The following is a 24825-nucleotide window of genomic DNA, read 5'->3' as shown; positions in this document are numbered from 1 at the left end:
GCCAACTCTTCTCTACAAGTTTGTTATATAGAAAGAAGTTTCCCAGACCCCTGTCCTAACTTTAGTTTTGCAGCAGATCTTAAAGAAACATCACACCTATTTCTGAACATTTTTAAGATCATCACCATCACAGCGAAAAGAAAAAAACAGTGGAATAGAAAGCAATAGCTTCTGTTAGCAGGTGAAAGTACAGGTTATTGTATATCACAGGTTTTCTCTGAAGCTGCCCTAGACAATAATTACTTCTTATAAAGCTTCTGAAGACTGAGGCATGCTACAGGATTAACAGCGGCTTCCATACTCTTCGTCCATGCAAACCTAGCACCACAACCAGGCTGTAGCTTACTGCAGGTCCGAAAAGAATACGAAGGACAGTTAGCTTTCAGCACGTTTTTACAAAGCCCTGTAAATTACATGTGTTCTGTCATGTAGCACATGCAATCGGAAACTCTGTCTACTGCGAGTCCTTGTGCCAGAGCCTGCATTAAGTCAAATCTACACTGATACCAAAGCAGTTAGAATCAAGAAAAATTGATAGTGCTGGTTGTGGCACTTGAATTTCTGCAGCCCATTGCCATAATTACATGAACAGGGTTCAAGCAAGCTTATCCTTGATTCCTCTCCAGTAAAACAAAAACATTAAGGAAGTATGACACATCTTCAGCACTTGTTCCTTCTGTGTTAGTCCAACCATATTCCTATTTAATTAACTCATCATTAGGTTCTGCATGAAGTGAAGCAGCACTAGAATTACCAAATTCTTAAAACTGAAATAAATGTGCAAATTGAATTTTTGCAGAATTGAAGCAATTGCTTCAGGATGTCAATACTTCAAGATGCCTGTAAATTTGAGTGCCTATTTCTATACATGCTTCTGAATCAATGACTTTTAAAAAATGGGATGTCAATGGGGCTGCTAGTTGAATTCAAGTCTTGGGACATCTTTTCCAACCTTAACGATTCAATGATGTATACAAAGTTTTTATTAGAGGAGGTTTTGCTAATTTGCATGCATTGCTCTAAATTTCACTGAGGGCTATTTCCTCCCCTAACAGTGGAGTAGTTACCGTAAAAAATAGCTGGTTTAATTTAGTTAACAAAAACCCAACCCTGCTGTCTGTGTTTATGAGTCCTGGCCCATTGGTAGTTTTTTTCCAGTTCCTAAAGTGGAGGAGAAGGTAAAGGCACTTCTGTAAATGATATCAATCCCATAAAGTAAATTCTTTTCTGAGAAACACTGGGATTCTCTCTGAGATGCAGATTACTGACAGGCTTGGAGTACCAGAGGGATGAGAGAGACAGGCATCTCAAATCAAAAGGAAGTGTTTAAATATATTTTAAAACAAACACATAAATGACTGATACAAAAAAAAAAGGAATTACTACGACTTTCTTTTTGTTGTCCAGACCCCTTATGAGTTGTTCTGTTGAGTATCGTGCATGAATGCACGTGAAGCCCACGATCGGAGAACACAGATGTCAATTATCCTCAATCCATGTTTTGGATATATGTAGAAAAACACAGTCATGAGGTAGTCCAGCACCTCACTTTAGCTCTGAAAGAATTTACTGCTTTTAAAATACTGAGCAGCAGCTTCTTGCCTTCTGTATGTGATAAAACCCCATCTAACATTTTGAGTCCAAGCATATATGCCGTGTTCTGTTCATTGCTTTTATGAGGAGCTTGTTGTATTGCACTGACTCTGGCTTGGGTAAAACTTTGGTGAAAAAATACAGCATCTTTCATCTTTCATTCTTCTAGCAGTATCTATGAAAAATGGATGCCTTCTGAGTTGAAGCCATGTAGCAATCTGAAAGAGTGAAATATGTGTATTACAATTCTGGCCATTTAAACTTCAGCTTGAGGCATTTTTAACATGTGCAAAGAAAACAGCATGAAAGCAGTCATCACTGATCAAAAGCAAAGAAAGAACTTTTACAAATCTGAAACCAGAAGTTATTAGCAAATTTGCCATTTTAGAGATGCAGGTTTATTTTCAATGCAGTTCCTTATGTTGGATGCTACCATGTTCATTATGTTTCTTCAGAGAGCATTACCTGTCTTAGTTCTCCAAATGAGAAACAGCTAGGAACTTTCATGTTAAATTATGAGAGGATTCATGATGCCACCATAAGTAAGAGCGGAATACAGACGTCAATTATTCATGTTTAAAATTATGCTATACGTGGCCTTATCCTCAAGGCACAGGAAGGCTGTGTAAGACTCTAGGGAAATTTTAATAACCAATTTACATTATGGCCATTTTAAAAGGAGACACAGAAAGGTCTAGTACACAAAAACCTGAAACACGGATCCTTACCTAGTTGCTCCACAATATTATAAACAGCATTTAAAATATATCAGTAGGCCTTAATTGTTTGCTCATGTTCAGGACTGGAAGCAAGGAGAGTCTGGTACTGAGAGGGAAACTCTACTATTCCTGTGCAACCCAATAATAATCTGTGCTACAGAGGTACAGATGCAGACAGAATTTAAAGAAGCTTAAAAGGAAGGCATAAAGAGAAAAAAAAAAAAAAAGAATACCGAATGAAATCATCTATATCCATTGAACGGGCTCGTTTTTCAGAGTAACCTGTATCTTTTAGAACTGTCTGTATTTTCTCTGCAATTTTGAAGTTTTCAGGGATTTCCTGTCAATGAAAAATGAGATAGAAATTATTTTCTACTCATAACCCAGAAAAATGTTCATTTAAATAATCTAATTCTTTCCTGCTCTTAGAACAGTTCTTTATTCAAGTGATAAAGTTATATTTTTTCTACTATGGATTATTTTATTATTCTATTGTATCTGAATTTTTGTATCTCAGTTCATTCATTGTATCTCAATCATTCATTACATATGAATCACAACAGTATTGAAAAGCAGACTAATTATTAAATTAGTAAAAGACCTTCAGACATACATATATGGACAATATTGTAATAACATACTTGATTTTAAGTTTTTCACTATGATTTAATGATCCTTTTAGATTCTCTAAGAAAAAAGGAAGGTTCCTCCCACCTCTAAGCTCTCTTGGAAAACCTTTGATACGTTAAGCTTTTCAATGTTTTCAAAATTTTTTGATTCTTATAAAAAAGTCAGTATGTAGGTCACATACAGAAATAGAATGTAATAGATTAAGAAGGAACTTACTGTATTATGTAAAGAACAATGAATTCGGTAATTATGATCCAGCAACTGCTCTACAGCACTTGATCTGAAAGAAATACATGTTTAGCATAAAAACAGAGATGTAACTATTGTTCACTTGATTGGTTGTTAATGTCTACTACAAAAAGTGTAGAGATTACACAGAACTGTTCTTTTTAAACAGCTGACTAGTTTTCTTCTAACAAAAAAAAGCTTGTGACATCAGTATAAATCTTCCACCATTTACACTTTACACACTGGCTGTGTAAAACTGCTATGCATTTGCACAAAATAAATGGTTAACTGGATAGGCTTTCAAACTTCAAAAAATATTTCCTTTGATAGAAATTACTTACTTAAATGCTGCAGAGAGTGTCTTGTTTTTCCTAACAAAGGCTATCCTTACCAGACCATCCCACTCCTGAAATTAAAAATTTCAGAATTTTACAAAGTGACATAGAAAACTACTAAAAGCTGCTACAAAAAATAACAGTCTACTGGCAACCTCAGAACAATACTGAACACAAAGGAAAATCCTTAATGAAAATATCCTTCTAAACAGCACAAACCCAGCTGTATCTTGGACAAAGCAATATGAATGGAGGAGAAAATAGTTTACTCCCCAAACCCTTTGAAATGTACTTTTTCGTGCCTAGGTGCTATTACGTGCAGAGAAGGCAGATACTTTAAGAAAATCTGGCTAACCTTGGGCATGGCTGAAATGGTCTTGACGTGTTTTAAAATTAAGAATACTCTTCAGTAATTACACACACACACTCATCTGAAGATAAATCTCATACATTCCCTTGATCAAAGCCTGCAAAATCATCAACCAGAAGCATCTCTGGGAGACATAAACGATGATGAAAGGGACATTATTACTAGCAGGTACCCAATTGACCCTGGTCTTATAAGAAATACCGTACACAAAGCTGCACCCTGTTGATGGTGGCATGTTCTGTTAATGTCTTAACACAAGTCTGATCAGCATAGAAATAAGCATTTTGGAAACTCCAATGAATAATTGGTAGTTTGTACTAGAATCTGCACATGGAATTGAGTAGTAAGTGGAAAGAAAAATTAAATTAATTATTATTACTAGCATGTTATGTTGAGTATACTCTGCTCACCTGGAAGTTGATAGGTGGTGGTGGGTTCTTTGGCTCTATTCTGACAACACTGGATTCAACTTTGGGGGGAGGCCTGAAGTTGTTCTTTCCAACCTGTTAGTTAAGAGCAGTCAAGCAGCTGTGTGAATAAGCAGCAAACTTCTCATATCCCTTGCACCACTGTACTTCTGTGTTTGATAGCTGAGTTACCTACATGAAGAATGACGTACCTTCATCAGATGGTCCACTCGAGCCAATAACTGAGTGTTAACAGAGAGTCTGCAGTACAGTTTACTTCCTGGTTTTGCAACCAAACGAAGTGCAAATTCCCTTTGAAACATAAGGATTGCGCACCTGAGAGTAACAGAAATGAGAAAATCAATTCTAAGTAATTAACTTTTATGCCAGAAGACAACTAACACACTTGGAAAACACACAGTCTGCCTTAGTACTTAGAAGAGTAAAAGTTCATAATAAATAACTCTGCCGTAATTAGTTGTTGAAAAAAAGTGTGTTGAAAAAAACCCATCACAGAACTTGGTGAAGCCATCTAAGTCTCCTTAACGCTGTTACATAACTTGATTATTTATACTGCTAAATGGATCAGAGACAGTCAAAGAGACAGTCTAGTCTCAGAGTTGCCTGATTGTAACATAAATAATTTTTAGTACTTCTATGCTGAATCCTTCAAATACAATCTTCCCAAAAATTCACCAGCAATGTTACCAACATTCCTCTGAAAGAAATCAAGAGCTGCTGACATACTGATGTCTGACACACAGACAGGGCAGTTAAATATTTAGATCAGACCAAATGAAAGTGACTTGGCATTGATTCTACCCTTTACAGCCTAACTTAGGTAGGAAGGTAAATGAAATGCACTGAAATGCAATAATGCCCTTCTTATCCCTAGAACAATACTTAGTTGTAATACTAAGGAGGCATAACTCCTGGTTTTATCTGCTGGGTACTCACTGTTGCCAAGTTTAAATTTTCTCCTCATGCTCAATACACCAACATAAACTTAATTTCCAAGCACTACCTATGTCCCTGGAAATAGCTGTGTATTATAGAAAAAATTTCATGCCGCTCTGATCCTTCAAACTGCTATTTTATCAATTAAAAAAATACTGGATTTGAAAATATTTTTAAAACTAAATAGTTTTTAAAATAGTCCTTCCCCCCAGGTAATCCAGAGCTCTATTCTTCCACATACCTGAAAAAAGGTCTATGAAGCAATAACTTGAAAACAAAAGGTGAAGAAATCTGAGGAAAAAATTAATCATGTTAGTATAATTTCTGAGAAATTAGCATTTTTAAATATTTTTTTATGTTGTATGCTATGTTTCTTGGCCCATACCTGGTAAGGCAAGTTAGCCACACATGCATCAAAGAAGGGTAAGTCTGTTTTCAAGATATCTCCAACCTTGATTTCAAGTTTGTTTGCTAGACACCTGGGGAAAAAGATACATTGAGGTTATCCTCATATAAGCAGGTTGCCAAAATTTGCACCAAAGTAGCTCCACTGCTTTAAGCTCTCCCTGTTTCCATAATTTATACTTACGTGCCCTGGACTCTCTTCTGAAGTTCACCAACAAGTCTAGGGTCAATTTCACATGCAATAACCTGGAGAAAAAGTATATATTTGCAACTTCTATGTGAAATTTAATCATAAAAAACCCCAACCCTGTTGCTAAAATCCCCATCTGTTGCTATGGGTTTAAAGAATCCTTTAAAAACCCCTATTAGGCTACGCACCTTCCTCCCTCTCTAGATACACACAAGCTTTTATCACATCAATGGAAACAGCAATGCAGTTTGATAAAACAACACAGAATTTACGTGATCAGCTAAAAAAACATTGGGATTATTCAAATAAATAAATAATAAAATATCAATGGAGTAATTCTACTTATGTGCACCATGCCTATGAAGACCCTTCTGTTTGCCATAGTCTAAGCCACAGCATAGTCAGAGCCTGGAAAGGAGATGTACGTGAGAGAATTTGCACTTACTTTTTTGACTTTCTCCAGCATCTTTACTGTCAGGTTTCCAGTTCCCGGGCCCACTTCCAGAATAACATCTGTTCGGCGCAGGGCAGCCTAGGGACAAAGAGCATTTTGAGTGCATCCCTAGCATCGATTTCGTGCAATCATTTGACTTTTGAATGAACGTAAGCGCTTTTTACACAGTAAGAAGTTGGAACTGGGTATCAAGGGAGCGTGAGTGTCGTTTAGAAAGGGACGAGTGGGAAACGGGGAGGACAAGAACGTCCTGGCGCTGGTTTGCGCCACATCGCTGGCCACGCGTAAAGAACCAGCGAGCAGCCACGTTAAGAGAAAAACAAACACAAAGGCACACACACAGGTGGCAAAACACACAGAGGCCGATGATGGCACTAGCCGCGGTTCAGCAGCAGGTCCCCCCGCTGCCCGGGGAAGGCCGGAGGCAGAGAGAGGGCCCCGCACGGCCGCGCTTTCCCCGCAGGTCCCGGCCCCGCCGCCGCTCCCACCTTATCGATGATGCTGTTCACCACGAGGGGGTTCTTCAGGATGTGCTGTCCGGCCCCGGTGTTGAAGACGATGCCTAGGGCAGAGACCGGCGTGTTACCGTCAGCAGCTTCGATCCGCCGGCACCCCGCCGGTCCCCGCTCGGGTGCGAGCGCCGGCCTCCGCTCCTGGGATCCTGCCCACCCGCCCCTGTCCGCTCCGGTCCACACTCACCGCCGGCGCGGCCGTCCCGGCGCTCCGGCCGCTTCCCGGCCCGCGCCTTGGGCATGGCGGCGGCTCCGCTTGGATCCCTTCAGACCCCCTCGGCCCGGTCCGGCTCGGCTCGGCTCGGCCCCTCTCGGTCGGGCTGGGCCCCTCTCGGTCGGGATCGGCCCCGCTCGGCTCGCCCCAGCCCTGTGCCCCACGTGCCGGCGGTACTGCGGCTGGCGAGCCGCCCCACGTGCCGCGCGGGCGGGGCAGCGCCCCCTGGCGGGCAGGCGGACCGCGGCGGCACGACGGGCTCGCTCGTCCCGGGAGCGGCGGGTCCGTCCCGCCCTTCGGGGGATGGGAGCAGCCGTGAGGCCCAAGTGAGCGCGGTCAACAGGCACGACAAAAGTCAGCGGGTCCACAAAAGCTTTCCGCGGTTTATTAGTAAATGACACACGGCGTAAAAATGGGTGTGCTTGACCTAGTCCGTAAGCACACGGTGGGTTTTAGGGTTAATAGGCAGTGTGGTAAGGAAAAGAGAAAATGAGAGATGAATGGAAGAGGGGGAAAGACGAAAGGATGAGAGAGAGATAGAAAGAAAAGAATTAATTAAAAGAATGAAAAAAAGGAGAGAAATAAATAAAAGAAAGAAACAAAGAATTTGCAGGGCGACCCTCATCAATTTCTGCCGATAAGACAAGGCGGCGCTTTAACCCCTGACTACACAAAGTGCCATGTGCTCATGGCCCGGAGTCGCAGTGCCGGTGCAGTCATTCTCATATGTTAAGCACGCTAATAAAGTATACTCTCTTTTTAAGTACTTTCTCTATTTTTCGCTTTACTTTCTCATATATATTTTTATATATATATTCTGACATAAACACCACACATGTCCGTGATGGCCTGCCCCGCGCCGCTACAGCCGCCCAGAACGCCCCCGGAGCACATCAGCCAAGCGCGGCAGAATTCCTCATGGGATCCTGCGCCCATGAGGAACACGAACCCCGCGCAGCTGCCGCCCGACAGACATCACCGTGCTCCGGGGCCCCGCCTCCGCCGCCCCAGGCCCCGCCTCTGCCTCCCCAGGCCCCGCCTCTGCCTCCCCAGGCCCCGCCTCCTTCCGCTCTAGGCCCCGCCTCTGCCTCCCCAGGCCCCGCCTCTGCCTCCCCAGGCCCCGCCTCTGCCTCCCAGGCCCCGCCTCCGCCTCCCCAGGCCCCGCCTCTGCCTCCCCCGGCCCCGCCCCCTTCCGCTCTAGGCCCCGCCTCCTTCCGTCCCTGGCCCCGCCTCCTTCCGTCCCCGGCCCCGCCTCCTGCCGCCTCCTTCCCGCCTCTGCCTCCCCCGCCGCGTCCCGCCTCTGCCGGTGGAGCGGCGCGGGGCAGTGACGTCAGGGCCGCGCGCCGGGGAGGCGGTGGTGCCGCCGCGGCATTTGCTGGTCCCGGTTCGTGGGAGGCCGGGGGGTGGGGGACGGCGAGGCGGGGAAAGGCGCTGGGGGTAAAGGCGCTGGCGGCTTTTGGCGAGTCAGGGCTCGGGGCACGCAGCCTCGGGGCTCTGCTGCTGCGGGCGGCGCTGCTGCTCCGCCGGCTGTGCCCCCGTTTGAGGTGCTCGAGCCGACGCGGCACCGGCGTGGAGTGCCCGCCACGGTGCCGGTTCTGGGGCACCGCCCCGGGGTTGAAGCAGAGGGGCCTTCCTTACCTATTGTACTGACAGCGGCAAGGGGCCTGCTCGGAGGTGGAAGGAAATAACTGTTACCTAATTCCAGGGAAGCGGAAGTTTCCCGCTTTCTACTTGAATCCGTTTTGAGTCAGGATAGAATTAATGGAAGGCATGGGAGGAAAGATGAGGCGTTAACTTGACAGAACTTGTTTTTGCTGGAAGGGGCCCGTCCTGGCCTTTATTCTAGGTGGTTGTTTTCTTTCTGCAGGCTGAAGAACATCAGATTTTTCTGCAGAGCAGTCTTCCCTTAATCAGAGGCAGGCTCAGTGCAGCAGTGGTGAGTTATTTCTCCAGTTCGTTACCGTAGAAGACAGCAGTGTGTGTGAAGTACGAGAACAAGGCCCGTAGTGCAGTAGTGATGCTGCTTCCCATCAAGTCATCAAGTCCGTAACATATTTGACATGGCTTTTAAATTAGCCCACAGAGCACATCAACAAAATGCTGCTGAATTAAATTATATTTATTGTTTATAAGATACTGCTGAGTGTTTGCAAATAGCATGTTCCTCATGGAGTTTGGTTTCTTGAAACTTCATACAGATTTGTCACTGCATTTTTTTTTTCTTCTCAATCTTTCACTGCACCGTTCTCATGGAAGGCATTTACTATAATGTGTATAAATCATAGAAGTTTTTGTCACCCGTGTTTTACATACAACATTTTGAAACTGTACCGCCCAAAGTGGGATTTAACTGTAGTTTAAATGAAAGGGGTTAAACCTGTTCCAGAGCATGAGGGTTGACTGAAACTTGCATTTCATCTCAGCTGTTTGGCACTAGTTTGTTCTTAAGTGGTCTGTCAGGTCTTTATGAAAATACATTAAATTAGGTAAATTTAGGTAAAGAAGTCAAAGGAATGAGATTGACTTTGTAGTATTGGTCAGTCTAGAAATTTACTATTAAATGTTAAAAATATTCTTACATTATATCCATTTGGCTTTTTCTATATAATCAGTACTGAACCCTGTGGCAGAGTAATTTTTAAGTTAATCCTTGGAATTGTCTCACTTATTTCTTTACTCCCTGTTTCTTCTCTTGGGAATTTTTGGTCACTTTGATGGTTTCAGTTTAATGTGAATTTTTCTCTTCTGAATTTGTAATATAATCTGATTGACTTTCCTTAACATTGTTGCTAGCCTTGCTTGTTGCTGTCCTTTATTACAGTGGACCTCATTGTTCTTAGTTCCTGTATTCTTCATATCTTCTGCATGCTTTTTGCAGACCTTTGCAGACTAGGTTTTAGTTTCAATGTTAAATTCTTGTAAAAATGAAATTTTGGAAATTCTACTCCTGTATTTCTGTCACTAGCAGTATGGAAAAAAACCACTTCTGAATCTTCTCTGCTCAGAGCTTTTCATTTGTCTTCTTTACTATGCCTTAAATTGGGCAAACTATAGATTGTTTGGTTACATAAAGAAAAACTAACAATGTAGGTTTTGAAATATCTTAATAATGCTTAACATTAATCATTGTGTTGGTTTTGGTGATTGCTGTAGTTACTAGTGAGTTTAAGTAGTACTTTCAATAACCAGGATAGTTTTAGTTCTTTTGGGTGCACTCCTCAGTGGGGCTGCTGGCATGTGGCAATGCAAGAAAAGAGATTAATGGAAAAGTTTGTAGAAGGCTGGAGGGACATCAGGGTAACTACCAACATTTCCTGAAGGTGGCAGTATCCTTGCTAATGTATTATGTCCACATGACTGAATGCCAGCATTTGTGTTGCTCATTTCAGGAGTTCTTGTGGCTTCTCAGCATGGGAACTTTGTTTTCCCTGTTTTCATTGAAAAAAATGTGCTGTAAAAGACAGTCCTGAGTTTCTGCTGGAACCTACAGAGCTGCAGGGTGTAGCTTTATAGTTGTTCATTAGTTGCATCATTGGCTGGTAAGAAGCGGCAAATCCTTTTTGTAAACACTCTTCAGGGAGTTAGTTTAAAGTGTCTGCAAAGTCTCCCTTAGGTTCCACTGTCTTAAACAAGTCCTCAAACTCTCCTCACAGATAATTTGCTTTAGACTACACACTATCCTAGTAGCTCTGGCCTCTCTCCAGCTTGTGCCTTCGTAAACTGAGGAAAGGGAGAACTGTGGGAACCAAACTGGAAATGGTGTCCTAGAAGCCATTGCAGACACTACATAAAGAAGGATAACAACATCCACAGAGCCACTTGTGCTCTTGAAGAAGCCCAGAATGTATTTGCTGAAGAGGTTTTTGGCTTTGTCTTCTTCTGATTTCATAAAATCGTAACTAAATTTATTCTTGCACCTCCTTACAGTGAGAAAGAATTAATTGAACTCTTAACAACAGAGAACAAAAATACACGGAATTAATTGTCTGGATATGAGTGAGTTATTACACTGCATTCTCTCGGAAAAAGTAAAGTAGGGAGGTGTTTAGTGATGAAATCCTTCATGTTGTACCCCTTCAGATGTTTAGCAGTCACTGATTTCATAGCTAATGTCATTTTAATATTAGGATGTATTTTAGTGTGATGGGAAAAGTACCTAGATACCTTTTTGTCTGTATCAGAAGGATTGACTGTTCAGGAGAAACATTAAACTGGTGTGGCTAGTATAAAACTAGAACATTTAAGACACTTGGAACAGTCTTGAAAGTTAAAATGTGTTTGCAGATACTCCCTTAAAAAGGGAATTAAAGAGTAAAGAATAGAGCAGAAATGAGACTTGAATTTTGCCACTTAAAGAAGATGGAGTTTGGAAGCAGGACATTGGATGATAATGTTGAGGAACTGTTACTGTTATTTGTGGTCTCTGAAGATATTAACTCATTGTGCTAAAAGATGGCATTTGATGTGTTGTTTTTTTTTCTAGGTGTAACTGCGCTTGCTTTCTTCCTGACAGCTGAATGCCATTGTCAAGTTCAGTACTGTCATATCCAGAGGGATCTTGGAGAGCAGATTTTCCTTGTGGGGTGAGGATAGTCTTTTTTTCCTTTTGCAAGACAGAATTCTGGCATTGGTATTAGGAGTCATGCTTGGGTTTGCTGCTGCCGTTCAATGATGGCATTGAACACTTTCTAGTGAAAAGGGATTTCCTTTCCTTCTTCCAAAATGTTTGTGTACAGTTTGGTTGTTATAGCCGTGGGTGTGGACCACAGAAAAGCAGGAGAAAGCAACAAACATTCCTGATGCTGCTCAGTGTTTATTGTGAGGACACAGACTGACAGTAAGAAGGAAAGGGAAATTGCACCCTTGCTCAGTAGTCAAACCTGGAAATTCTGGCTATTGTGACACAAATGCAGACCTTGCCTTCCTTCTAAGAATATGTTGCTTATAAGATTAACAGACTCTGCCAAAATTTCTATATGTGCCTCATGTCTCTGAAAGTACCCAAAAGACAGTAGCTGTTTAATACTCACCTCCTAGTGACTAAAGCTGTAGAAGTCCCATGAAATATGGAGAAAGTCCTCGTCCCTGTGATTTAACCAATCTCTGGGGTAACCTATGCCGCTTTTGCCTTTCCCATGCAACAGTGAAGTTGGACATGTAAGAGGTGAAGACTATCTCTATCCCATAGTATTAGTGCAAATATTCATTGACTTTGCAGTTGTCTGGGGTTAAGAGCATCTATGTATCCTCTGTGTAAATTAGTGTCTGAAGAGCCCCAGTTCATCAATTAAAGGGTAATAAAAAAAAAGAGGGCAGTGTGAGGCCATCTGAGTTTGGAGACATCTTGGTTTAAACTCCTGAAGTACAGCTGTGTCTGTCTGCAGGTATAACTTTCACATGTGCATCTCTACATATCAGTAATTGAAACTGTATTTTGAGCATTTCCCACTAAGATAGGAGCTGGTGCCCTCGCTGAGTCGATTGTTTTTACAGGGGGCATGCAGAGAATAAGTTCCCCATAGAAATCTTGTTGGTGAGAAGGGAAGGACTTTGTCAGAGTTGAAATTACCTGCTAGGACCTGAGCCTGTAATAGCTTGACATTGTTGGAAGTCACATATTCCTCTTTTCTCCTGTAGTGTGCTCTGATGTCTGTTGGACAGTGTGCTTAGATGGCTTGACATTCTGCCTTGTTTGGGTTTTTTTGTTGTGTGTGCCCCCAGTACCCCACCCCCCTGCCTTTTGCCTTTTTGTGGGCAGTTACAGCTCAGTCACAATTTGTATGTTTGTTCTAAGTTTACATCACATTTTGATAAGAGCATGAAATAAAAGCTGCTTACTGTTCTGCCTGCTTTTTTGTGCCTAGCACATTTACCTGTCTAGCAATGAGGTGTGAAAATGATTGGAAAACTTGATCAAAACCTGCATTTTTCCTATTCCTTCCATCTTTGGGTATTTAAGAAGTTCAGGGAGGAGCAGAAGGTTACACTGCTTATTTTGGTGACAGTAGCTGTTTGTTTTAGCTTATTTGTACCTAGCTTAAACTGCCAATTTGAGTTTTATGCAGTAAGGATTGATTCAAAATAGTTTCTTGAAATTTTTTATTTTTATTTTCTATTTTTTTTTTTAAATAGAGATTAATACAAGTAAGACTAGTGACTTACTAGAAGAAAACAGAAACTGTTCAGAGGAATTTTTAAAAAGTAGTAGCAATAGACGGGTTTTTTTACATCTCTGTCATTTGCATTTACTACACATTTATTAGATGTTTTTCCAGTTAATTTTTTGCTATCCAAGTCATACAGAATATACCACTTCCTTAAATATTTTACAGTATTTATAAACCTTATCTAAAAGGTGACACATCTTCAGGGAGATTATTTTTTAATTTAGTTTTTCTATTTGGATTGTGATAGCCTTATCCAGTATTGTGTTAGGGCTGTTCTTTACATGGGATCAAAAAGCTACTGTGCAAATTTATTGAAGAGTAAATCTTGAGGGCTGTTAAATTCCCTGCTTCTTAATAAAAAATCCTTGAACCAGAGTTATCTGGATGATGGGCCAGCATTATGTACAAATGTCCTGACCTGGGTATCTGCTGTGGTTTTGAAAAAAGTTTTTTTTCTGACCCACTAAGCTTAGTTTGATTTTTCTTGCAGGTTTTTTTTTTTTTTTTGAGCAGTAGTTCAAACAGTAGCTGCTCCAGTTTTTACATGGAAGTACAAACCTCTTCAAGAATGAGAAACATTAAAAAAGAAGCAAATATTTTACTTCGATTTTTGTTGTTTGTTGTTGTCGTCTTTAGAACTGCCAGCTGATTGTTTTGAAATAAGAAACTGAAAAAAAAGTCACCTATTTTTTGTGCTTGCATTTTACTAAGTTAAATAAGTATGTCTTCCAATGAGAACTGTTCTAGATGAAGCATATGAATTTCCTGTAGAAGCAAAAGCCTTCAGGTTTTTCCTTCCCCTTCTTAAAAATGTTATCGTAGAGGTGCTTCCACTGTTGCTGGTGGGTTCAGCCTTAGCCAGAGGCAGGTGTGTCCTGGAGCCATCTGGCACTGCCTCTGTCAGACATGGGGAAAGCTTCTTGCAGATTTTCACAGAAGATACCCCTATAGTAACCCCCCTTCTGCTGCCTTGTGCACAACTGGTTAAAGCAGAAAGGCTGGAAGATTCTTCACATGGGAAGTATAAAGCAGAAATAGAGTCACCTGTTCAATTATTGCTGTAAGGAAAGATGTGATTTTGTGTTTCATGGCTTTGAAAGTAAACTTTCTTCAACCTTAGAACCTTCAAATTTTAGTCAGCTTTTGTTGAGGATGATTGGAGATTTGGAGTTGAAGAACTGTTTTTTTAGGGGTGTAATAGGTTATTTTTTTCAATTGAGCAATGCTATTACTGGTATAAAAGGTCTTCATTATTGTGGCTAGTTTTATTTTTAAGGTGATTTTTCTAAAAAAATCAGAATTTTAAACCATATTAATATCAATGTTAAAGAATAAATTTATTTTCTCCCACTTTCTTATTTACTTTGTTGCTGTAACAATTTTAATCTTGATTTTTTTCCTGAAGGTGGAAAAATAAACATTTTTTTCCCATTAAACAAAAGCAAATCAGGGAGTCATTATGGTTAGAAAAGATTGAGTCCAGCCTTTGACCGATCACCACCTTGTTAGCTACACCACTGCACTAAGTGCCACATCCAGTCATTTCTTGACCACCTTCAGGGATGACAGCTGTACAACTTCCCTGGGCAGCCCATTGCAATGCTTAACAATCCTTTCCATAACAAAATTCCTCCTGAAGCCCAACCTGAACCTCCTCCTCTCTCTCTTTGAAGGAAGCTGTTCTTTGTTGTTTATTTAGAAAACCTATGTATACGAATATTTATGTGTGCATGTGTTATTAAAAGTTAATGTAAGCTTTGAACAGTCATTATTTATAAGCAGAAAACGGACTTCATAGTTTCTTTCATATATGTGCCTTTTCCTTCTTGTAACATTTCTGTGGTCATTATAAATGTGATCTCTGCCATCTGAAGAACAGTGTTTTGTTTTGCCTTCATAGAGTACAAGGGTATATAAGGATGTAAACACATTGGAAATGTAGCAATACACATTCATGGTTCAGCTGGTCAGCATTTGTATGCTAAATAAAAAGGAAACCAAATATATTGAGGAAAATTCTGTTTCACATAGAACTAATTGTGAGACTTAATGCTTACTTTTTTAATTAATATTAATTGTTTTGATGAACTTGGATTGTAGAATTTAACTAAATGAATGTGTCATTTTCTCTCTTGAAGGAAGAATAAAATGCAAGAATGTTAGTAATCTGTGTTTTTGCCTCTTTCAGACAACCCCATGGTTTACTCTGCTTACAGCTGAGTAATCATCTCTAGTTGCAGTTTTGCTCTTACTGCTGTGCTTCACAAGAGAGGTAACTACTTTACAATCAAAATATTTCCTGCAGTTCCTGAAATCTAGAAAATGTGCTTGTAATGATAGATTTAATGCTTGCTTCTTCGGCTGAGAGATTTCTGAAAGCAAATAGTTCTATCTCTGTACCAAAACTGCCTGTGAGTGGGTGTCGTGCTATCTTTACACTGTGTAGTCTAATGAAAAATGAGTGTGGGATGTTTGGATAATGAGTGGAAAATACCTGCCTATGTTTGCTATGTTTTTCTCCGTAAGTGTTTTTTCTCCTTTTTTATTTTTTTTCAGATTTTCATGGATCTCAACAGTGCTAGCACTGTTGTTTTGCAAGTCTTGACGCAAGCTACTAGCCAAGATACTGCAGTGTTGAAGCCAGCTGAGGAACAACTGAAGCAGTGGGAGACGCAGCCAGGTTTTTATTCAGTGTTGTTGGTAAGATACAGTGGAGAAGTGCTACTGAGTAGCACTATGAATAATTTTGAGTACTTCTCTAGAACCTAGTTGAACCGTGTGTGACCTTTGGCTGCGACAAGCCCTGAGTTGTCACGGTCCAGCCCCTGGAATCCTTATGCTGAAGGATATGGTAGGTAGGATAAGACAGTGATAGGCATTGTCATCACTGTGTCTCAAAGTGTCTGTGTCTCATTTCCCAAGCATTCAAGAGGTGGAAATCCAGCCTCTGGCAGTATGAGTAGGTGGTAGTGCTAAATCTTTTGGGGCCTGTTGTGAATTTTAGATGGTAGAAGGCCAAGAGGGCCCTTGTCAAAGGAATTGCCTTTATTACCTCAAAAGACAGGGACCTTTTATAAACCAAAGCAGTAATAACCTTTTCTTTTTTTGTGGAGGTGATGCTTTATGAACATTTTAATAGAAGTTCCCTCATGCTGCTTTCCATTGCACTGTGTGATACCTCTCTGGGATTCCTTTCCTTCTTGTTAGTAGAGGGAGACTTCCTGGTAGTTTAGCTGACCTGGCTATGATAGTAAGATCCTGGAATGGGGAAGGTGAATACTTCCAAAAGTACTATGACCATTAGTGAAATGGATGCATTAATATGGTCAAAGTGATGACAACACCATCAAAAAAGAAATTAAACCGTTTCAGCAAAGACCCCTGAAAGTTAACACTGTTGTTATTCTCCAATATCTATGCATACATTTATAACTGTCTTAAAGACACAGATAAAATGTATTTCTACAAACATCTTGCCTCAGTGCATAGATTGAATGACTCAGATTTGTAGGGTGACATGCTGTGTTCTCTGTAGACCCTCTCATTTGTTTGGAAAGTTTAAGCTGAGCCCGAGGATTTAGGGAAAGGAGTAGAAGATACTTTAAGCTGTCAAATTTCCTTTTTTGCCCTGTTTTTGTCATAGTGTAGCTGTGATGGTAAATTATCTTGATTGGAAACAGCAGAAATTGCTGCTAGTGACGTTTTATTTCCTCTGGGTGTTTGCTTTGAGACCTTACACCTCAGGATGCAGACAAGTTGAGCACTCACAGGTGTTACTGGAACAGATATGAGTTAATTTTAAATAGAAGGACTAAAAATTCAGGGGTTTAGATGCTTATCAGAGAGGATCAAAGTCTGATAATTCCTTTTACATGGTTAGGTGGATTTGTTGGGGCCACATCATCCTTTCTCTAAGTGTGAAATATCAACAGAGTCTTCCAAACCAAATAAGTAAAGTGTTTACTTCTTTGTTTAACACGGATCATGACAGGTGGGATGTCTGGGAGAGAAACTCCACCTTTTTGGTGGAGCAGAAAAGGGTGCAGGGAGACAGGTAAATGTAAATGGAGAGTGGATAAGAGCTGATATCTGTGGGATGTGGCAAGTAATATAATTACTTACTGTGAGATACACTTGCTTCTGGGACAATCAGAGTAGAAAAAATCATAAGCAAGAGACATGGATCTTTGATCCTACCATTTTTAATACCTAGTGGAGTTGCTATCGTTACTTTCCTGTGTTTCTCTTGAAGATACAACATATCTCTATTTTGATTCAGAGATAAATTGGATGGTTTTGAAAAGAATCTCTGTACAAGTTACATCAGTTTGTATATTGGCTTCATTCCTGTTATTTCTGTGACAGCATTACTGTGTTACATTAAATGCTTCATGTTTTAGGAAGTTCACATGAAGATACAGAGTATAAAGAGTAGTTCTACTGGTTTCTGTGTAGATTCTTTTGGGGTTTTTTTTTTTCATTTTTTATCCAGACCTGGCCTAGATTCTTCTTTTTTTGCTTCTGCTAAATACTTTAGTAAGGAGAGGAATAGTTGTAACATCAGTGGAAGTTTCAGTATGGATAGTGCGGGTTTCCCCTGTTTCATTTATTTTAAAATGTTTTATTGTGATATGGAAGTGGTGTTTGAAGTTACCTGTTCATATTTTAATGTGCTTAGGTTGCATTTGGGGAAGGTCAAGTCTTTTAGAGAATTAGTCTGTCTTCCTAAATGAGCTTTGGGGAAGGAGGGCATCTTACATACAGATCATTTTCATATTGTGTGGTATTTATTGGTGGGCTACCACCTTTGTGATATTTTTCTACATTTTGCTAGTTTTGAAGTTGATGTCATTGTTGGCATGTAAGTCTGTTTATTTTCTAGTGATTGGAGTATGTTGGGTTGGCCATTACCTCTAGAAAGATGTTACTATTCCTAGAAATAGATTTTGAGAGAAAGTTAGGGTTTTGAATTCATAGTGAAAATGAGGTCCCAGGTTTCTACAGTGCTGAGTTATTTGAAAGGTTTGTTTATATATCTGCAGGCATGGCACCCAAAAGTAGTAGATGCTTTTGACCAGAATCGCTGCATTTTTTAGGTCCCTTCATAGTGGACTTATAAGAGCAATGAATGCAAGTGGTGCACTGTATAGTAAGAACTGAGCTCACACATGCTTGCTCTCTAAAGGAGGGACTAATGATGTCTCACCCCTTGAGAAGGATCCATCTGATGCAGTAGAAAACAGGGAAGAGAACTGCTGTTCAGCATAGTACCTGTGTTGAGATTCAATAGCCTACCTTTATTTTAGTTTCTCTTGGTTGGTTAATTTTACTGCATTACCGTACAAAATAACTCCTCTGTGTTTGTCTGTATGCACATACATACATATAAAGCATACATAGATAGATACATATGTGTGTGTGTATGTATGTATCTGTAGATAGATAGCTTTTTACTGGTAGAAACTAATTTCCTAGAAAAAGCATAGTCAAATTTGAGAATTGCAGACCTACCAGATCACTGTTTTACAAACAGTATTGTTTAGACAGGATGGTTCTTGGCATATGACAACATAATGAATAAATAACCTGAAGACTGGATTCTGGCTAGATTAAGGCATTACTGTGTTCTACAGTGGTGCAAACTTCTGAGAGTCACATCATTAAAGAATATAAAAATTGCCTATATATGTTATATATATATATATGTAATATAAAAAATGTAGTAATTACCTACCCTTACATTTTCTTCTCTGCCAGACAAGTTTAGCAATACATTTGCCTTATATGTTTTTTTTTAAAAATCAAAATTTGGGCTAGGGATAAATATAGTTTTAATCTCTAAAAATTAGTTTAGCACAGTATTGTCACTTTTTTACCAAATAATGATTAAGACTTTTTGTTTATGTATACCCATATCACAGAGGTATGTGTCTTTCTGCACATACCAGGGCATATGTTGCTACAATTCCTGTCTTAGTTGTGGTGTCTTGAGCAATTTTTAACTTCTTTTTTTTTTTTTTTTTTTATTTATTTTGTAAATAGAATATCTTTACAAATCATAGCCTGGATGTGAATGTAAGATGGCTAGCTGTGCTGTACTTTAAAAATGGAATTGATCGCTACTGGAGACGGGTTGCACCACAGTAAGTTTTGCATTCTTCCACTTAACTGTCTTAAAGTTGTCTTTGTTATGGTTGCCACAGTGGAAAAACAGCACATCCTTAGTTCATAGAAGTTACTTTAGAATTTATGGTGAAACCAACAACATGCTTCAAACTTCAGGACATGCTGATAAAACATTTTGTCTTTATATTGATTTTTGTGACTCTGTTCATGATTTACTTTTGAGAACTGAGTTCGAAGGCTGTTTCATGGTTAATAGGTTTTGAAGTGATGCAGTAAGTGACATTAACACCTGGATTTACTGATAGTGAAAGAAGTGCAAGGTAGTCTCTTGGAGAGCAAGAGAGACATTTCATATTATTTAAGCCAATTCATATTGAATGTGTACATGGGAAAGAGGAAGTAGTTATCATACTAAAAACTTCTTTGTTGTTCTGATGGTGCATGACAAAGAGTTCTCCAAAGAATATGAGAAATATAAATGCTTTTCATGAGCACCATTTAATTTATTTAAAAATTACAAAAAGTGCCATTTTAATATGTAACCCATAGAATTATATACTTCCCAGTCTTTTTTTCCATTAAAGACAGGTGTGATTTCACGAAGGGTTTCAATTCCAGAACTCAAAGGCCTGCAAGTGTTCAGTTTCTTTTACATGCTAGTAATAAGTGGGGCTGTCACTGTCAGATGTAAGGTACTAGATGGATTTCTAGGTACAGTTTCTCTTCATCACAATTCTAAGTTAGTGTTATGATACAAAGTATGATTTTCATTGTTGATTGTTTGAGATAGTTCAGTGTATTTTGCCTTGCATTGTGGGCTTTTCCAAAGATCTGCCAAAAGAGGAAAAAATTATAAAATACTGTATCCACAGCACATTTTAAGTGGTGTAGGACTCTTTCATTATTGTGTAGAGCGCTAGAGTATTTGTATGTGTGAATTAGTATATAACTGCAAAACATCTGCAAGTATTTGGATTCTTTATGTGAAAGAAAAATGACCTCTTTTTCGTGAAAGATGGCATATATCTTTGGCACTTCTGGTTAAAGGATTCTGCTTACAATTCTGGTACTTTGCAAGACCTTTTGGAAGAAGTTAAACATTGTTTCAAGTTGTTAATATTTTTATACACTAGTAGCATTTCTGGTAAAAAAGCATAGTTTATTTCTTGCTGAACTAAAGACTAGGATTTTTATGTTTGAGGTAAAAATTAAGTAAAAATCTTTCAATGTAGTTTTACATTGAAAAAAAGTACATTGTAGTTTTCAATGTAATGTAAATTAAATGCAATTTAAAAATATTTTTTTCTTGACTATTAAAGATTCCATGGGTTAAATTGATATTAAATTTCCATTGCAGCCCTCTTTTTCGCCATTTCTAATTTTTCTGCCACTAATTTAATGCAATTAAAGAATAAAATAAATCTTAAGAATTGTTGGCTGATGTTGAGGATTCAGTGGAGTAATGCATACTAAATTTGTCTGTCCAGCTGTTTTTCTTTCTAAATTTGTTAGATGTGACATTTTGTCAACACTCACCCAGGTCATGTTTCTCTTAGAAAGTCATTTTCAGAAATCCTGATTTAAACTAAATTCTCAGTTGATTTTTTTGTGAACCAATCATACTTTGAATGTTGTGATTTTTTGAAGGCTTCATTGTAGAGCCTGCATTTTTGTTGTCTTTGCAAAATTCTTGTCTCACTTCAGCAGCTGTCCCCTCTCCATCCATACATAGTAGTACATCAAAACATATTTTAAGATACAGATCAGGCTTAAAACTGCATTTTCCAGTGAGAGTGAATTTGAAGATGAGCCTATGAACTTCCTCCCTCCTGCTTTCTCAGGCAGCTTTTCATATAGCTGGAGTTGTCATAGTCTCTTTTCAGGGACAATTTAGTCTTGCTTTTTAAAATTTTTGGAAGCCTCCTCAAAACCTGGTCTCACAGGATGCTTTTGTATGTGTTTTATTTTCTTCACAAATGGTTTGTCTTGAATTCAAGAGCTGACCATGTTTTAGATTTTACAGACAATTACTTTTGTATCATGTCTCTCAGGGACTTTGTTCTCTTATTTGAGTACCATGTTCGCAACTTTAACAATACTTTTCAAATATATGTTTATACTTGCGTGATGACTCTTCATAAGCCAGAAATCCAAATCTAAAATACCAGACTTTCTTAAAAAAAGTTCCAAAATAATTTTTTAGGTATTTGAGTATATATTTTTCCATGCAACGGGGAAAGATCAAAGTAATGTTGAATTTGCAAATTGTGAAAGACTACAACATAGAAGATTAGTACTTAGAAGTTCATGCGTAGATGGAAGTTGTTTTAATTTTTTGGGCATGTATAATTCAGTGCTGAAGGGAAATCTGGCTGAGTAAGGCACTTTCTTCCTTATTTCTCACCTTCCTATAACTTTTTTAGATGTAATTGTGGAATTTGCTTTCTTGCAAGGTGTTAAGGGAGGCTGGGGGCCGTGGTGCTGCTCTGTGTCTCCGTCAGGGGCTGGGGGTGTCCCTGTTCTCCGGCAGATGTCACTCTCGCGTTGTTTAAATGCTGGGTTTCTCCACCTCTAAGGGTCTGGCAAACCCTTATGGACTCTGTCACACAGTGCTGTGTGACCCTTGCTTTGGCACTCATTTCTTAAATTTTTTTTTTCATTACTGTTTTCCAGTCTTGCTTATCGCAAGCTTGTGTACTTGAGGCGTTCATCTTCATGAATTCTTTTCTTTGTTTTGTCTGCAATGGCAAAAACTTAATTACAGTGTTTTTATTTACAATACTTAATGAACTGAATTCTTGCTGCTGTTAGACTGTGCATATGATAAGTTTAATATAATAATGAAAAAGTGTTTAAGGCCAGGGGTCTTGTTCACAAACAAAGTAAATGAAGTAATAAAGGAAAACAGTATTTTTTTCTTTACAAACCAGGTTTTTAGGTGCTTTCTATTGTCTCTGGAACTGAGATATTATACAACCTACATTTAATTGAGAATGGATTTTTAAATTTTATAAATAACAGCTTTTAAGTTTTAGAAACCACTTGGAGGATGCCTGTATGCATGGAAATTATATACTGCATTTTATTATTATAAAAGAAAAATGCACAAAAATTTATTTTCCTGGAATGTCATCTTGTGGCTTTAAATTAAATATATTAAATAGTTACATGCAGAAAAGCTTTTACTGTTTCAGAAATATCTGTAAATTTTAACCAAAATTTTTTAGGCATAATTTAATTTTATGCGGAAAAAATCTTAAAGCCTGCATCTTGATTTAAAAAATAGAAAAAAAAGTTGTGACTCCTGAATGCTATAATTAACTTAGAAAATAAGACTTAGTGTACAGTTCTGAGTCACCAGTGAAAAAATGAATTGCTCCCTTCTGTACTATACTTCAAATGATAAGTCTTTGATCTAGGAAATGGTGAATACTTGGGTTTTGTGCAGGGGCGAAGGGAAAGTGAAAACTAGAATATTTTTTGCAAATATTTGTTCTCATGGCAATTCCTGCCTCGATTGTTTTTTATTATTTTGAGATTAATATTTAGTATTTGTCTAGATTAGTGTAAAGCCTATGCTCTAGGGAGCTTTAGACATAATTTTAAACCTCAGTATATAGAACTAGCTGGTTAATATCTGTGCCTGATGTCAGACAAGAGGAAGTGATTATGTTGGTGGGTTTAATCTTAATTTCCAGCCACTAGTCTTCACTGAGATGTGATGTTTGCATGCATGCTTCTAAGTCAATGTTAGCTGAAACTTTAATCTGAACAACCTTGGGTGATAACTTACAGGCTTTTTATGAAGAAGAAACAGCTTTCTAGGTGCAATCAGTAAATGAAAATGTGTCAGGGCGTTTTGTTTGGATTGGTTTTAGTTTTCTTTTTACCAGATAGTATAATAATATAATTTATAAATACCAAAAAAACCATTTTTAAAACAATGTATTGTGTGTCCTGCCTGGAAATGATAAGAAAATTGCATGACTCATATAAATTCTGAAGTAATATGGGTGTGATATCATATAATAACTTGTAGTCTTAAAGAGATAGAGGTCACTTAAAATGAAATATTAAGATACCATAATGCTGCACTTGAATGAAAATTAACCTTTATGGCCTAGAATTTGCCCTGCTCACTATTTTCCCCAGCATTTTATGGAGAATGTATTGACATACTTTTCGCACAAAGGTATAATTTTCAAAGGGTCTGTGCTTCTAAGTGTAAATGTATTACTTGTTTGTAGAAAAGAATTTATTGTAGAAAAGACTTAATGCTTTTACGAAAAGAGCTGTCATCTGGTAAAGGGATTGCCTTATTCTGGACATTACTTGGCCATTGTCCATTAGTATACATGAGCAAATTCATGTTCAAATCCTCAATTCTAGCAGTAATAACAGTATAGCAATTGTCTATGAGCGAGCTGTTTGTATTTTGTATAGTTTTGTGTTTTTTCACTATATATCTGTGTATCTCACTCTGTCAAATATGTCAACTCTTTTGACATTTATATTTAAAAAGGTCACTTCAGGTCTCAAAAATGTGAGACTAAAATACCTTCTAAGTATTTTTTCCACTGTTGCATTTCTTTTTAAAGATAGTCGAGATAGTGGAAAAACAAAGGATGTTCTTTAATTTTGACAGTGTTTTTGATAGTTACATATGAATTTTTAGTGAATGAATAATACTTTTTTTTAATTGAAAATAATATTTTAATAAATTTATCCTGGCAGTGCTCTTTCTGAAGAAGAAAAAACTACATTGCGTGCTGGACTTATCACCAACTTTAATGAGCCAGTGAATCAGGTTAGTGGTGGCTGTTTGTTACTCTCACAAGAAATGCTTGTATTGATAGATAGCTTGGTTTTGTTCTTCACAAAGTATTTAAGTATAATAATAAAGTTGCAGTTTACATACTGCTTTTCAGACAGATCTTGAAGTGAGATCTTTTAACATAGAAATATTGAATTTTAAAAAAAATTAACATAATTCATTGAATTATGGAACCACATTGCTTGGAAACAACATGTTTTGTCTCTGTGGTTTGTTTCTTTGGTGTTGCAGTGGCGGTTTGTTGTCCCTTGCTGTTCATGCAACCATTTGGTGAAATGGTTCAGGGAATGGATGTAGTTCAAAAATAACCTTACCCCGAGTGATTTTTGTTTTTTTCAGCTGTGTCTGTTCTCTTACCTGACTCCCAGCATGGCCATACAAGGAAGTGTGGCAGTGGCATAGCAGGAATGAGCTGTTGAGATTGCTGCTACATAAACCCACCTAAGTGGTATTGCTGTCACATGTCTAGTTTACAGCATTATGAATTTAAATAAGCTTAATGAAGCTTCAGTGTGATAGTGTCTTTTCTTACATAAAGTGGCTAACTGTAAGCAGTGGCCCTGATCTTGATTAGAATAAGAATTTATTATTGTATTGAGTACAGAACTAATGTTACAGGAACAGAATATGCCCATACTAGATGAATTAGTCTTACTTCTGCTGACCTCTTCATGTAAGTATAAG

The 24825-nt window shown here is 38.6% G+C and overlaps 2 protein-coding genes across 2 annotated transcripts in view; one reads left to right on the top strand and one right to left on the bottom strand.

Moving 5' to 3' along the window:
• Positions 1-36: 36 nt before the first annotated feature.
• Positions 37-7204, bottom strand: DIMT1 (DIM1 rRNA methyltransferase and ribosome maturation factor). The gene is made up of 12 exons (XM_005531832.3): positions 6988-7204; positions 6777-6850; positions 6280-6366; positions 5829-5890; positions 5625-5718; positions 5481-5530; positions 4495-4618; positions 4286-4378; positions 3512-3576; positions 3159-3222; positions 2546-2652; positions 37-1811 (listed from the first exon to the last, which is right to left on the bottom strand). The coding sequence occupies exons 1-12, from the start codon at positions 7040-7042 to the stop codon at positions 1769-1771; spliced, it is 918 nt and encodes a 305-aa protein (XP_005531889.1). The 5' UTR covers positions 7043-7204; the 3' UTR covers positions 37-1768.
• A 1115-nt stretch (positions 7205-8319) lies between these two features.
• IPO11 (importin 11) overlaps positions 8320-24825 on the top strand; it is an 80407-nt gene continuing 63901 nt past the window's right edge. Inside the window, exons 1-7 of the mRNA XM_014260457.2 lie at positions 8320-8398; positions 8882-8950; positions 11498-11597; positions 15370-15453; positions 15738-15881; positions 19224-19324; positions 24042-24114. Of these exons, the coding sequence (XP_014115932.1) occupies positions 15744-15881; positions 19224-19324; positions 24042-24114 (312 nt within the window). The 5' untranslated portion in view covers positions 8320-8398; positions 8882-8950; positions 11498-11597; positions 15370-15453; positions 15738-15743. The remainder of the gene's footprint in view (positions 8399-8881; positions 8951-11497; positions 11598-15369; positions 15454-15737; positions 15882-19223; positions 19325-24041; positions 24115-24825) is intronic.

Source organism: Pseudopodoces humilis, chromosome 4 (assembly GCF_049639895.1).
Source record: "Pseudopodoces humilis isolate 2021_Gansu_Grassland_sample_001 chromosome 4, ASM4963989v1, whole genome shotgun sequence".
Taxonomy (NCBI): Eukaryota; Metazoa; Chordata; class Aves; order Passeriformes; family Paridae; genus Pseudopodoces; species Pseudopodoces humilis.
The sequence above is the reverse complement of the archived record's forward strand: the minus strand, read 5'-3'. Positions and strand labels throughout refer to the sequence as shown.